The sequence below is a fragment of the Anser brachyrhynchus genome, assembly GCF_964034855.1.
Source record: "Anser brachyrhynchus genome assembly, chromosome: 1".
Lineage (NCBI taxonomy): Eukaryota > Metazoa > Chordata > Aves > Anseriformes > Anatidae > Anser > Anser brachyrhynchus.
In genome coordinates, this window is record NC_137694.1 from 186,276,404 (window position 1) to 186,290,882 (window position 14,479).

Here is a 14,479-nt window from a genome sequence, read left to right on the forward strand (position 1 = left end):
TCTTGGGCCCAAACAATATGTTTAAACACGTTCAAACAATATATTTGTGTCAGCATTTATAACCAAGGGTGCCCGTTGCTGTTTGTTTCCGTAAGCTGGTAAGGATGGACGGAAAGATTACGTGATGCTGGGTTTTAGGCCAGAGGAACTCGACACCAGGTCAATCAATAGAAGCCTGCAGGATTGTTCCTGTTGTTGGGACAATTCATCCTTGTCACAATAACCCAAATTGCCTCCTTATCTTCTTTTCTTGCTTTTAGATCTTGGGGATTCATTCCCCCTGCCTGTGTTTAAGGCCTTAACAAAGGCAATTAGGTGCTGAATGAGCGGGTGACTAAAAGAGAAGTCTCGTGGTACATGAAGTGCATGTTATAGGTTATAGGTGCTATTACCCCCTCCTGCAAGGACTACAGAAGGACCCAGTTAAAGCCCAAAGCTGAACTCCCATGTGCAGAAATATTTAGCAAGCTTCTTTGTGTTCCAGCCTCAGGGCTACATCTTGTAGGTAGGTCACCTAGTAGGGTTTGCAAAAGTGTTTTGGCTCCAGTTCTGCTCTTGCTCCTGATCTGTCAGAATCCAAAATCCGAAATCATTCAGGTGAACTTTGGCTTTCACAATGCAGCAATAATGTTACAGCACAAACAGTGTAAGATCCAAGTGAAGAGACTTAGTGAGGAGAGATGGTTTCTTCTGTTAGACCAATTTTTACACAGATGAATTTGGCTTTCAGTTTTCTGACATGCATTTTTCACGTCCCAATTATCAATCACTGACATTTGTCTCCTCATGCTAGATCTTTTCTAACGATATTGCAAGAGGTAGATTAATATTACTGCGATATTTCAATTGCCATTTACATTTCGTTTTAAAGATCCCACTGTCTGGCTGGCAGCATTTTCAAGTACCTGAAAACCTTTTAAATCTAGTCTCCAGATTCTGGTCTGTGCTTTTTTTTTTTTTTTTTTTTTTTTGCCAATCTGGTGGTAAAATAATGCCGTGTATTGCAGAGCACTATTAATTGATACTAAACTTGGCTCTGATTTTGGCAAAATCTGATTATAATATTTAGCAACCCCCTGATACTGTCATCCCTTCAGGAAGGAAAATAATTTTGAGAGGGAGAAATGTGCTTGTTGCATTTCTGTAAGAAGGTTGTGTGCACATGCTGTACATGTGAAATTTATGGTACCTTGCTTAAGTCAGGAATGAGTCCATATTTTTCACATGGAAATGTGGAAACTGGCTACAGATCTGGAATAAAAAGTCCAAAATAATGTTTTGATTCTTGTTTTTGGACAGGTTTGTTGCTGTTCAATGACTTGTATATAGACAGCAATATTTGGGTAGCATGGAATATGTCTCTTTTTGACTTACAAAGAGAGATACTCTCAAGAGTGCAGTTTAAATTGATTTTTTTCCGTTCTTGTTTTTATTTTCAGTCCTACCTCCTGTACTCGTTCCAAGACACAGCGAGTTTAACCCTCACCTCAGCCTCCTTGCCAAGTTTCGAAATACTTCTCTGCACAGCGAGCCTCTGATGCCACACAATGCCACCTACCCCGATTCTTTCCAGCATCCCCCGTGCACCCCTTTTCCATCGTCACCCAGCCACATGTTCTCCCAGTCACCCAACAGCATCAGCTACCCCAACTCACCAGGAAGCTCTTCTGGACCAGGAAGTCCCTATCAGCTCACAGGTAAGAATGAGCTCGCAGACATCCCAATAGAGGCTGTTGAGGCTTTTGCCAGGGCCTGGGATCAGGAGCCAGTTCTTGGTGCTCTCTCCAGACTGTAGCTACAGATTGAAATGTTGGACAGGGTGGATTTGGAGTGGGATTTCTTGGGACTGTCTCTTAGTATTGTCTCCCTCCTTCTGCTGGAGGCTCAAGGAACTAAGAGCTGTAGTCATTCCACTCCTAGAAGTGCCTGAATGAACTTTCATGTTTACTGTAAGGGAAAAGTTCAAGAGAGGAGCGGGTGTGCCAGGCCATCCTTCTGTCCAGAGCTGCCCATCCAAGCTTCAATCCATGGAAGAGAGCGTTTGCAACACCTGAGTCAGGCACCTTTAATGGAGGAGGTCAGGATAGGGACCTTTAGAAACTCCAACAAGAGAGACAGAATAAAATGGGGAAATCGATACACAGCAATTATTTTTAATATACGATGATCCCACTGACTGCAAACTTCAGGAAGTTAAGGTGTTTAATAATCTGGTCCAACACTTGGTGAAGCTTCCAGGCAAATACCCATGACTTTGAAACGTGTTTCATCAGCTCCACAGTTCCGAATTCAGCAGGGTTAAGTCACTCAGATTGTTTGTGTTGTGAACTCCTTTACTTGGTACTGCTCTAATTACCAAAAATCTAACAATTCTTTTACTGTTAAATATCCAAAGGGGTCACACAACACAGCTGAGAGCTAGCTTTAATATCAAAGCATGGTTGAAATTCACTTTTGCACTTTGTTGTAACTCTGAAATAATTTCAGCGATCTCAGCTTTTTCACAAGGATGAATTCAGGTCAGAACCTTGTAGATTAATGTTTTAAAGCGTCAACTACAAAGCATTTAAATTCATGTCCTTAATGATATGTCTGTTTTTATTTTAAGTGCAAGAAAGATGTTTATTTTCACAAGGTATTTGTAGTATTTTAACTTCCTTTTAAGCCGGACACTTTCAACATTTTTCCCTTCCCGGTACACTCAATGGATTTCTGTTCATTTCTTCTCTAGATCTGTAGTTTAGATTAACTCATACTTAGCAACATCCAAACACTTTAGCGAGTAGTAGGACTTGTTTGACTTCTCCCATCTTTTTCTTTCACCTCTCTGTAACCGAGCTGGATTTAATGGAGCTGGTTCTGACAGGTAAATCAGGACCATTGCGAAGTACATAATGACTGTGACTCGTGTGATTTAACTGAACTTGGGACCTGGCAAAGCTACTTAAAAATGTAAGTGGCTCAACCTGAGCTTCAGTATGTCACAGCACAGTGAATGCTGATAAACATAATTTGCCTGTGTAACGATCAGGGATGAGCTATGTAAGGCAAACTAGGACTAGATCAAGAACCTTGAGTGGGATGGATGACACCAAATATAGATGTCAACAATGCAAATTTCTGCATCTGATGCAATTGTTTATATGCTCTCTGTAGTCAACAGAGAAAAATAGGCACTCCTAGAACAAGATTCATTTCATCTTAGGGTGCATGTCTAACACAGCTGAGATGCACCATGTCTGGAAGTACCCGTTTTTCTTTAGTGAGTAAAGTTCATAGTGACTATCTTAGGCGTAGACATCAAAATACGTGGATAACCACATTATTTCTTTCTGTAACTTGTATTATCTTCCACGGTTTCTTGATTTTGTTTTATTGTCCTAGCTTGCTGCATTTTCTGTGGGAGGGTTATGCCCTCTGTATGTTAGGAATGTCATATTGTGTATGAGATTCCTAAATCATGAACGCTGCTTGAATAGAATTAATAACATTCCCATGCAATGTGTATTTAGAAGTTTCAGTGGTTATCCTACGAGACAGTCCACATTCATCCACTCTGGGTGAAGTTGCTGTGTTTTGAGGGCCAGCCACTAGACGCCATACACAAGAGGAAATTTCAGCCTGGAACTGGGTTAAACTCTGGACTTCTTTTAAAGATACCCTTAGCCCTGCAGGCTCATGTATCACTGTAACGTGCACATAGGCCCATTGAGTTTCTGTTCACTTCATACTTTCAGAGTTTATGTAGTGAACATTGGTGTTTTATGATATGAAAAATAAGTCACTTTTTCTTTGGCTTCCTAAAGCCTCCTGCCTTTCTTGAGAGTCCCCACTACAGAGAGCCGCCTTCCATTTTCCAGCTTACTGTGCCATAAAGGAAACAAGGCAGGGTCTGGGCAGGTTGTGAGTTGGTACTTTTCCTCCACATTTTTTCTTCATTTCCATTGCGCTTTGATGGGAGACTGAACAAATCAGAAGAGGGCTGTACTTCCCTTCTAGGACAGAAGTGAAAAGGACAAATCTGGAGGGAGTTTTGCCAACTCTCACTTTAGAAGGCTTTCCATAGGCCTTCTTTATAGTCTGTGAAGAAAGCGAGCTTTCTCCCAGAGGAGCAATTACAGTTAGCTTCTGCTCTTAAATCATCCTCTGCAAGGGTTTTACATTTAGGAGAGAAGTCTGGAACTGAAGGATCAAACTGCTTTACTTGATTAGTTTAACAACTTGCGTTACCAGAGGACTTGGCAGGACAGTGCTCTGGGCCTGAGGCACTTTTGTGACTGTGCCTCCTTCTTTCAAGTGTACCGAGTCCAACACGACTGCCCTCCCTCACCATTCTTCCTGAATATGTTTTGGTCTTAATTTGGATACTGAGATCAGGTTCAGATCAGGGCTTTGTTTTGAATCCTTTCTAGCTAAACAGTGCTGAAGAAGTGGTAAGTATCCACCAGGAAATACTGGGGAGAATTGACCAAGGTATTGATTTCGCTGTCTTTTCTTTCTTTTCTTTCTTTCCTTCTTTCTAACAGTGGAAACTCCGCCCCCACCTTACCATGCAAGAGAAACTCCAGGAAACTTAAATGGGCGGTCAATGGATGCAATATCTGAAAGCCAACTAGTGCTGTCTTTGCCCAATGGAGGTAAATCTGCCGATGGAGAAACTGAAAGTAAATAACTATTTGTACTATTCTTCAAAATTGTTAAGCAAAAAAAATATTATTTGAACTAGAAGGTTCAGTGATCTGTAATATTAGGTTTCAGACAGTTTCGAGGGTAAGGCTATGTATTAAACATGTCCATTAGCTAGCAGAATAGGATGATCTAAGAATTCAGTGACTTATGTGCAGAGTTATGGAGTTTAGACCTTGCTTGCGTCCATGGATTACTACAATCAGAAAGTTGTTAATGAAGGCAAACACTGTTATCTACAGTGTAAAGACAAAGATATCAAATCAAGGATGGAGAGGCAATACAACACAAAAGAGCGCTATCAGTATCTAAACTTTCTTTATCACCTTTAGTTCTGGTTTTCATGTACTTTAGTCTTACATTTGGGAGCTTTCTTACTACCATCTTTGTGTTAATGTTACGTTACTGACTGGCTAGAATGGAAAAGGAGATACTCTAGTGAAGTACAAAGAGATTTTTACAGAAGGCCAAGCTCAATGTCCTCATATAAAACATTCTGTAGTGGGGAAGTGCATGGCTGATTAGAGTAGAAGGGACTGGGATATTCCTCCCCCCTCTCAAAGCAACTTAATGACCTCTCCAGTGTGGTCTCTGCTACCTCCAGACTAGTAAGGCAGGTGATGCTGCTCCTCCACACTTCAAAGGCCACTGGTGCAGAGCAGCATGGGGGAATTGAGTTCCTTTGCTATGTTTTCCTATGGCTTCCTCCTGCTGCAAAAGAAAAATCACCATTGTCCTTGTAGTCCAGTATATTGTAGTGCTAAACAAATGTCCTTTACAGCATATGGACTGAACTCTGTGCACACACAAGCACATTAAACAAGTAATGCCAGGCTTCTGAAACATGAAGTAACACGTATGTATCAGAGAACCAGAAGAGAAGCAAGTTGAGGATGGTAGTGTTAATAACAGATGAGTACACAGAACGGCTGGATAATTACTAGTTATCAGACACCAATATTTTAAAGTAAATTGTCGAGATTTTAATCTCCTTACCGTAATTTGCCATCTCTGATCACTGCCATAGTGAATCTTAGTTGGAATTTTATTAGAGGTTGAGCACAAAGGTGCTCTGGGGGCAAGAGGTCTCACATGCCTGTGGGAGGCAGGCAGGATAAAGTTTCCCACTAATTCCTGCAGGACGAATGAGGCTCAGAGATTGTGTTACGGTATTGAGTCTTCGTCTCTGAGTTAGAAAACCTGGGCAGGGTTTAGATCCGAAAGAAATGACCTTGATGACATTTCCACTTACAGTCCCACATGGAAGCAGAAAGCCTCAAAGCACGCAAAAAATTTGGGGGGGAGTGATTGATTACTTCTGAACTTCAGCGTTTGGTACTAGACTGAAGGCTTGGCTCAGTTTTGACTTGCTTTGAGCCCATCTGTCATCCCTAGCTGCTGCTGGTGTGCAGAGCAGATGTATCCCTTACTATTTTCAGTGTAGAGATTGGGTCCCAGTTCAGCAAGGAATGTCAGCATGTGCTTAATTTAATGCATTAGAGTTATCACTTTTAAGAACAAGTGGGACTTCTCAGAGGCTTAGGGTTAAGCCGGTATACCAGCCCTTTGCACATTTGGAGCTTCAATCATAAAATTAAGAAGAAACAGAAGCTGCTGTTGAGATAAAGCCTGACATAAGTGACTGTTTAGAGGAAGAGCTGGGAGGATGAAGGGGGGGGGAGGGAAAAGAAACAGAGAATGATTGTTTAAAAAAATATTATTGAGACCTGAGTGGCTGATTAATTTTGTTTCCTACAGATTTTCGGCCTGTTTGCTATGAGGAACCCCAACACTGGTGCTCAGTTGCATACTATGAACTCAACAACAGGGTAGGGGAGACTTTCCAGGCTTCCTCTCGAAGTATCCTTATAGATGGATTTACAGATCCTTCAAATAACAAAAACAGGTTCTGCCTGGGACTGCTCTCAAACGTAAACCGCAATTCTACTATAGAAAACACCAGGAGACACATAGGAAAAGGTAAGAGGAAATCCCTTCTCCTTGGGAGTATTCAGAGCTTGAAAGAGCTATACATTGCATTAACAATCTGGCTGTGTTTGTCTTAAAACCAAAGCTGAGATTACTTCTGAAATAGAAGAAAAGCAGCTGATTCTTTTCTGACTGGATAACAATCAGCAGAGTAGCTCCTTACAAAAGCTATTTACTTGGCCAGCAAAGAGAAAAATGTTGTTTATAGTTGTATGTTCTAATTTAGCAGTATGTATTTTCATTTTATTTATTAGAGCTTCTGGCAACTGGGAATATTGCCATTGAAATGCCACTAAAAGGATAATTGCTGGTGCCTCAGGGCTGGTTCTCCTACCACCAAATAACAAAGGGAGATGGATGAAACACTTAGCAGTTGAGCTATTTAGCTGAAGAACTCTACAAGAGTTGCATTTGTAGCTTTTTCCCCGTAGCAACTTAAGAAAATCAGTCCAATCTGATTCCTTTCCTCATCAACTTCTCACTAGAAAAACCAAGTCACGGATTCTGCCTCCAGCAGTTCTTGTGTGCTCCTCTTCTGGTGTGTGCACATCTTGTGCACACCGGCTCATAAGCTACTGGTGGCATGTAGGATGAGACCTCACCTGGATACACATGGATCCACACACTCCATCCCAGCTCGCTAGGGCTGTGTAGGGCCTGATATTCTCCCAGAATTTATTGTTGTTCGCGGCGGTGAGTCAGAAGCCCTGTGCTGGCCACTTCTCTGTGCAGATGAAACTTTGCCTGTTCTGGTATATCCAGTCTAGACTCATTATCTTGCCAGCCCAGCCTCTCACCAGTAGCTGCCTGGGAATGGATTCCCTACTGGGCTAATTAACTCTAATTGTTCCACTCCTATTATCTTGTCAACCTCACCTCATTTCCCAGGCCTAGAGCAGTATTTTAATTGGCTCTTGATAGTCTAGTGTTGAATGACTGTGTACGAGGAAGGTCTGAGACAAATGTGACATAGTTTTAACAGACACCAGCGAACCTGAAGGCTGGTGCAGGAGACATTGTGCTTAGCTCTTGCACTTTGCTCCAGAAGGAAAAGAAGGACCCGTGCTGGAAATGTGCTGTGTGAAGCTAGTGTGATGTGTCTAGGACAAGTGTCACGTAGTAGTTAGTTGTGATGTGAGCAGTGCAAATGAGTTGCACGTCTAGTTCTAACTTACTCGGAAAACAAGGCAAAGCTTCTCTATCAGCATAAGCTGTCAAAGGGGTGTAGATCAAAGCTGAGCCCGGCCCTAAAAGAAGAACGACAAAAGATCCCGGTCAAAGCTGTCATTTGAGGATGTTACATCCTGTGAGTGTCTGCCCCAAAAGAGGAAGAGATAGAACAGGAAGAATATGAGGTAAATGCTAATGGTCCTCATCCTTTCAAATCTGAAGATGTGTCTTCATTGATTAAAAGTCCTTTTAAGTCTTATGCTAGGAATCTGCCCAAGGGAAGGGAGCAGGCTGCCCAGAGAGAAGCTTAGTATATCTGAGATCCTTAATTTTAATGCTCTTCCCTGTTTATGCAAATTCTAAAAAAAACATGTTCAAGTGGAACAGAAGTGGCACCAGTACAGGCCTGCAGAAGAGCACAGAGCAGCTCCAAAAGCCTGGAGTTCAAAGGCATGCTGGACAGATGAAAGCTACTGAAATGGATACAATTGTCACATGTTAACAGGGGAGAAAAAAGAGTGAGTAAACAAGATTAGCTCAGTAGGATAAGGATATGCGATTGAATTGTCATCTAGTGTATCAGCGTGAAACGGTTTCCTGGAAATACCACATCAAAGCTAAAAACAATCCAGAACACAATGCAACATCTACTAGCAATTGGACCTGTTTCAGCAGTCAGACTTCAAGGACAAAAAGGGGACTTCTGATCAGAGTGGCAAAAAGATGTGGATGCTTGGAGACTGCCGAACCTCCACTTTCTGCAGAGAGCAATGAAATCCTGCTAAAACATATGGACCCTTGATTTGGCCTTCTACAAATACGCATTCAGCTGGATGCCTTCCTTCAGGGTGCTTGTGTCTAGTGAATGAATATCAGAAGAATCGAAATGCACACTGACATTTCAGTGCTGCTGTATTTAATGCTTTTAAAAAGTCCACAAGGAAAAAGAAAATTATAGCCTCTGCTTTCAGAAGTTACTTTTGTGTTTTTGTTATTGCAGTTTGGGTGATGCCTTTGAAAACATTATTTTTTTCTTTTTTGGAAGTTGGGTACTCAATATATTCTGAAAATCCAGCCTTTAAAGCTTTGCACCTAGAAGTGCAATCACCCTAGATCAAGAGTCACACCTGAAGACTGGAGATGTGGCGAACGTTTATGTCCTTGTTCTTCTCTCCTTACCCTTTGCTCTCGCTGTTTATTTCAGGAAGTTACACGGACTCCATCAGGGTCAGCTAGAACCTTTGTGTTTTCAGTATCTAATGACCTTCCCTTTCATCCCCCGTCCACAGGAGGGAAAGGAGCCACAGGTCACGTAATAGCAGCCGCAGAGTGCGCCTCCCCGTAATACCTGGCGCAGTTGGACTGGAGCTGGTGACTGGCCTAGTGGAGTTGTAGTCTCGCCTGTGTTCTCAGTGCAATAGGAGCTTGTGCTGCGAGCCACACCTCCCTGTCACTCACATCTAATTTGAGATCTCGTGGGTGCATAGAAGTAAAAGTCAAGTGATGGCTTGAAGACAGACTAGGGTTCTTGTCTGAGTCACTCTGGAAGTCTATGGGAGAGCGTATTTTTCCCAGATCCCTTTCCCACTCAACCTGCTTTTCCCCAAGCCTTTCCCACTTCTCTTCAGAGGCTGTTTTTGTTTTCAGGATGTGCTGCTGCCCCTTGCCGTCATGACCACAGAATCAGGAACAGAGGCTGGGAACAAGTAACCAGTCTTTTTGTATGAAAGACAACAGGAATGAAGAAAATTATGTCTGAATTATTAAAAAGCATAGTTATCACTAGCTTTGCAGACAGTCCACTGAGGCTCTGAATGTGTGCATTTATATGTTAGAGTTTGAATGCCATACCTGGGAGTAGGGAGGATTTTATTATTTTTAGTGGTGGTTTTTATGAGAAGAAAGGACTGTGTTCTTCTACCACTCTGGGACATGGGAGGCATTCATCTCGTTTTCACAGGATGACTCGGTCCCCTTCAGGGTGTGGTTTCATGCTCACATTTAAGCAGTCTGTCCCCATGGCCGTGCTGGCACTGAAGAAGATCTCACTGCAAATAAATCTTTGTTGTTTCCTTTTGTTTGTTTTTAAGTTAGTTTTCATTGGGTTCAGTTCCCTGACCTGGGTGGCTGCCCAGTCCCCAAGCTTTGCTGCCAGCATGAAAGCAGGTGTAGGAAGAAGCAACAGGAACAGAGGGAGGGGGAGCCTTTTCAGCCCCAGCACAGACTTCCATCAGTCTGAGCTGGCTGTGAACCTGTTTTCTGTGGTGGATGGAGTGAATTGACAGGTTGTGGTTCCTCTTATCATCTATCAGCTAAGGAAGGCATCTACACAATTAGCTTACACCGGATCTCTAACTTCAAGGTTGTCAAATTGGGCTAAGAAGAGTTCTTCCCCTGTTTGATGTCTATTTTCATGCAAGCAGACATCCAAGGGGGGGGACCGGAGTCCTTGAATGGATAGAAGTGCTTCCATCTTCATTTCCCCAAGGCATGGTAAAAGTTTGGGAGTTCGTGCTGGTAAGGCACTCAGGCACTGCGAAGTCCACCAGGAAATCAGTCAGTTTCTTGCTAAAGGTTGCTTTGAACAGGAAAGATCTGGTGAGTAAGTCAGGGACATGCAAATGTAAATATGTGGTTCTGATGTGGTGGATAAAATACAGAAAAGCTGTTTTTAAGTGCACACCATGCTGTGTTTGAGCTGCATGAGATAGGATCCGGTAGTAGTAGTATATAGCGTGCAATGAAGTGGGTCTTGGTCAGAGTGGCTGTGCTCAAACCAAATAGATTTGGATGTGTAATGCGTAACAGACTTGTCAGTTCTCTGACAGATCTGATCCATGCTTTGTGTATGGCTGACATATGTTTGACATTTTGTGTGTGTATACATATGTGCGTGTGTGTATCATAAAATTCTGTGCTGTTGGGTTAAAGAAGTAAGCCAATATTAACTGAGAAACAAAGCAAAATATACTAAGATTTTTTTTTCCTATACCAATACCTTGAAATAATATTTTTGACAATTTCCTCTTAATGCTGATGGCTCCATTGCACAGATATGTGGATATACACAAAGTTTACTGTCTTTTAAAAGCCATGGTGTAGGCACTGAGTGTCTGGAATGATACTGGGCTTGTATGTCCACACCAGTGAAATAGTTAAAAAAATTCACAGAAACAAACTAAATTACTGATATAACGTATTGTGAACAATGGAGGAATAATACCTGTCTTGTTTTCTTTTTCGAGGTGTTCATCTTTACTATGTCGGCGGGGAAGTTTATGCTGAATGTGTCAGTGACAGCAGTATTTTTGTGCAGAGCCGCAATTGTAACTATCAGCATGGCTTCCACCCAGCCACTGTCTGCAAGATCCCCAGCGGCTGCAGCCTTAAGATCTTCAACAACCAACTCTTCGCCCAGCTGCTTGCCCAATCAGTCAACCATGGCTTTGAAGTGGTATATGAGCTGACCAAGATGTGTACGATTCGAATGAGCTTTGTTAAAGTAAGGCTTTTTTGTTTTCTCTTGCCTTTCTGAAAAGGACAATCCCATCACTTGCTAGCTGTGGTGCAAAACTAGACCCTATCAAATCCTTCCCAAATAGGAATATGCACCTAAGCTGCAAATTGCATTCCAGACTGCCTGTTTTCTAATTTTGCCTTAAACTTGTCTTGTAGGTGGTTAAAATCAATACCTTGAAACGTCCTAGACTCCAAAAATAAAATTTCCATAGGCTCATGTGGAAAACAAGCAGAGACTGAACGGTGGTGTTCCTCCACCGATTGCATAAGGAGCTCAGCTTAAGGACTGCATAAGAACTCAGCAGCATGTAAATGTAGTACGTGTCTTAGGCAGTTGTGATTTGTCCCATTGTTACTGCTTTGCAATGGAGCTTGGTAGAGCCACAGATCTGAAAAAATGTCCTTATGTCTCCAGACCAATTTGTAGTCTCACCGTTACTATAAAGTTGTATATATAGAACTGTATACATACATATATGTACATATAACTGTGTGTGTGTATATATATATGTGTGTGTGCAGTCAAGAAACACTAGCTCTTCCTTCAGCTCCCACTGAGCTGTTGGGAATTGTCAATGTTTGCTGCCTCTCTGATCCCTGGCTACAGGTTGTCTTAATTCCAGATGGCCAGCCAGCAACACTACCAGAGAGACTTCTCGCAAGCAGAATACAAAACCCAAAAGAACAACTGACCTCCCCCTGTTATTTAGCAGGGAACCACCAAAGCCATTACTTTTTCCATAAGAGAAGACATCAGTGTCTTTGAAATCTGAATTTTGCAATCTGACTTCTCTGTGTGCAACATATCAGCCTCTGTGGGAGTTTCTTAAGTCTCTGAATGGTCCTCTAAGTAGAATGAGATCTCTTGAGCCCTTTTAGCACTTAAGATTTACTTGGGTGCCTGTTGTGGCATCTAAACCCCAGAGAATGGTGAGTATTTCAAGACTGTTTACAGATGTGCTAGACTCGGACTTCCCATAGTGGTGCTGGGAAGAGCTGGCAGCAATGTTCAGCCTGCAACCTAGGGCAGTTGCACCATTAGAAGCAAGTCAGTCCTGTTAGATACCATAAGAAGTGGCTTGAGTGTGTCCGTTCGTCTTGCAGGTTTGGTTTTATACAAATGACTGAATCGAGCTGATTGAATTCACATCTAAGACACTACAAAACTGCTTGAGGCTAAAGCCCAGTCCCCCTGTATTCTGCAAAGCAGATGAGTAGAGTCCCAGGGAGCTTTCTGGCCCTGACTCTTTCCAGCCATCGCTGGGGACCCATCTGCTTAACTCTCTGAGAGCATTAAGGTGCCCTGTAAGTTCTCCCAAGAGTCCAAGCCAAAATCTCCGTTCTTGTGACCACGCTCTTGCTTTGTTCTTGGGAAGGAACTGACATCTTGTTCACACGCAAGCATTAGGGGAAAAAAAAAAAAAAAAGGAAAGCGAGAAACCCAACAAACAACATTTTCTTTAATGGAAGACGTGAATGGGCATGTTGTTTGTAAAGGCAGTGTAGCCAGTTATGCAATATCTTCATTATCTCAGCAACTCAGGGGCAGTCTCTTTGATGTGTTATCTGCCTCCAAGCCCAGCATGGCAGCAGAAGTGGTGGCACTGATGCACTAAATAACACTGCCGCTGTATTATCACCTTGCTTTGTTGAAACAATAGCAGCCACTATAGTGCCTCAGGCACCAGAAGACCAGTGCAAGGAGTTATTTTGAACCTTTTCCCATGACCTTTGGAAAATGGCTATGCAAATGTCACCCAGACTCTTCCTGGCCTGTAAAAAAACCTTTCCTGTACTCAGTTTTCTGAAATTATTTCTTTCCCAAGGTGTGAGCCCTGGTGTGTTTAGTTCAGGGACAGAAACACTCTTGGGCAATGGGTATGCAGTGGGCAGAGGAGCATATTGTATGTCAAACCCCCAGGAAATGCCACACACCAAGAGACCGTAGGTGCAGGGCAGTCCTGTGGCTTCTCCCCAGATGTGTGTCGAGGTGCTGCTGGGCAAGCTGAGCCAAAGGGCTCAGCCCTACACCACCAGTGCCTGAGCTACCTGCTGGGAGGCAGGGCTGGGCAGGGACCAAGTCGTGAGAAACTTGCCAGGACTGTATCACTCTCTGGAGGCAGGACACGGGACAGGGAAGTGAGGCTCCTGTCCTCTCTGCTACCCCTGGTGTGCCCATGGAGCAGCTGGGAGGAGCTCAGCCCTCAGGCACTTGCGAATGTATCATCAGCGAGAGCAGGTAACAATTTTCATCTACACAGCCCTCCTGATAAACCTAGCAAAACCAGGTCGGCTGTTGTCGCTTCTCCACAGGTGAGACAGCTGAAGCACAAACCAGAGAGACGGAGACCTTCACCAAGCGAAGGACTGAAGCCAGTGCCCTCCTTCCCACATTCCTCCAGGTTTTGGGGCTGGGGGGCTGACCCAGCAAGGCTTGGTCATGCTTCCCAGTGCAAGGCAGCTCAGTGCAGCCCAGTGCAAGGCAGCTTAGTGCTTTGGGACGTGGCTGGACTCTGGCTTTTGCCCACGCAAGGTGGGAAGGGCTGGCAGGAGCAGCAGGCTTCCTCAGCCGATTCCCCCATGGTGAAAAGCTCACTTCTAGACTCCCCCTGTGGGTATCGTCATCCTCTTCCCGTCCTCCGTGCAAAACAACAACACAGCTTTGCAGGTTATTCTCATTTTATTCCCATTTTAGGGGAGCTCCACCTCTGGGTTCACGTCAGCCCTGGGGCTGAAGGAGGCTCCCTGCACCTGGGGAGCCTGTGTGATCTGCTGTGATCTGCTGTGATCTGGGGGAGCACAGGGAGCCCTGCCCCTGGGCATTTCACCCTCTGGCAGCTGCGGTCCCAGCCGGGGATGGCAGCACAGGCAGCAGGGCTGGGGAAGGGGACTGGAAGTGTTTGGGAGCTGCCAGCAGAGGGAGATGCCCGGCCACCTACACGGACTGCCAGACTCCTCACAATCAGGCAGGTTGCATTTGCAACCTGTAATTCCTATCCCTACAGATTTTCCGTCCTGTTCGTCGAGGGAGATGCATCAACTCCTCTGACACTTGCCCTTCTGGCCATGTTTTTTCCCTGCAGCTGAGGATTTAAGACTCTTAACAAAGTCAGAA

General features: G+C 43.7%; 1 protein-coding gene across 4 annotated transcripts in view; it reads left to right on the forward strand.

Annotated features, from left to right (window-relative positions):
• Window positions 1-14,479, forward strand: part of SMAD9 (SMAD family member 9) — a 42,950-nt gene that overhangs the window by 19,866 nt on the left and 8,605 nt on the right. For 3 of the 4 annotated variants that reach the window (XM_080576972.1, XM_080576971.1, XM_080576973.1), the window contains 4 exons: window positions 1,440-1,697; window positions 4,527-4,664; window positions 6,445-6,666; window positions 11,091-11,347. In XM_080576972.1, coding sequence (XP_080433098.1) covers window positions 1,440-1,697; window positions 4,527-4,664; window positions 6,445-6,666; window positions 11,091-11,347 — 875 coding nt within the window. The remainder of the gene's footprint in view (window positions 1-1,439; window positions 1,698-4,526; window positions 4,665-6,444; window positions 6,667-11,090; window positions 11,348-14,479) is intronic. The other variant, XM_080576974.1, reaches the window with a different exon arrangement.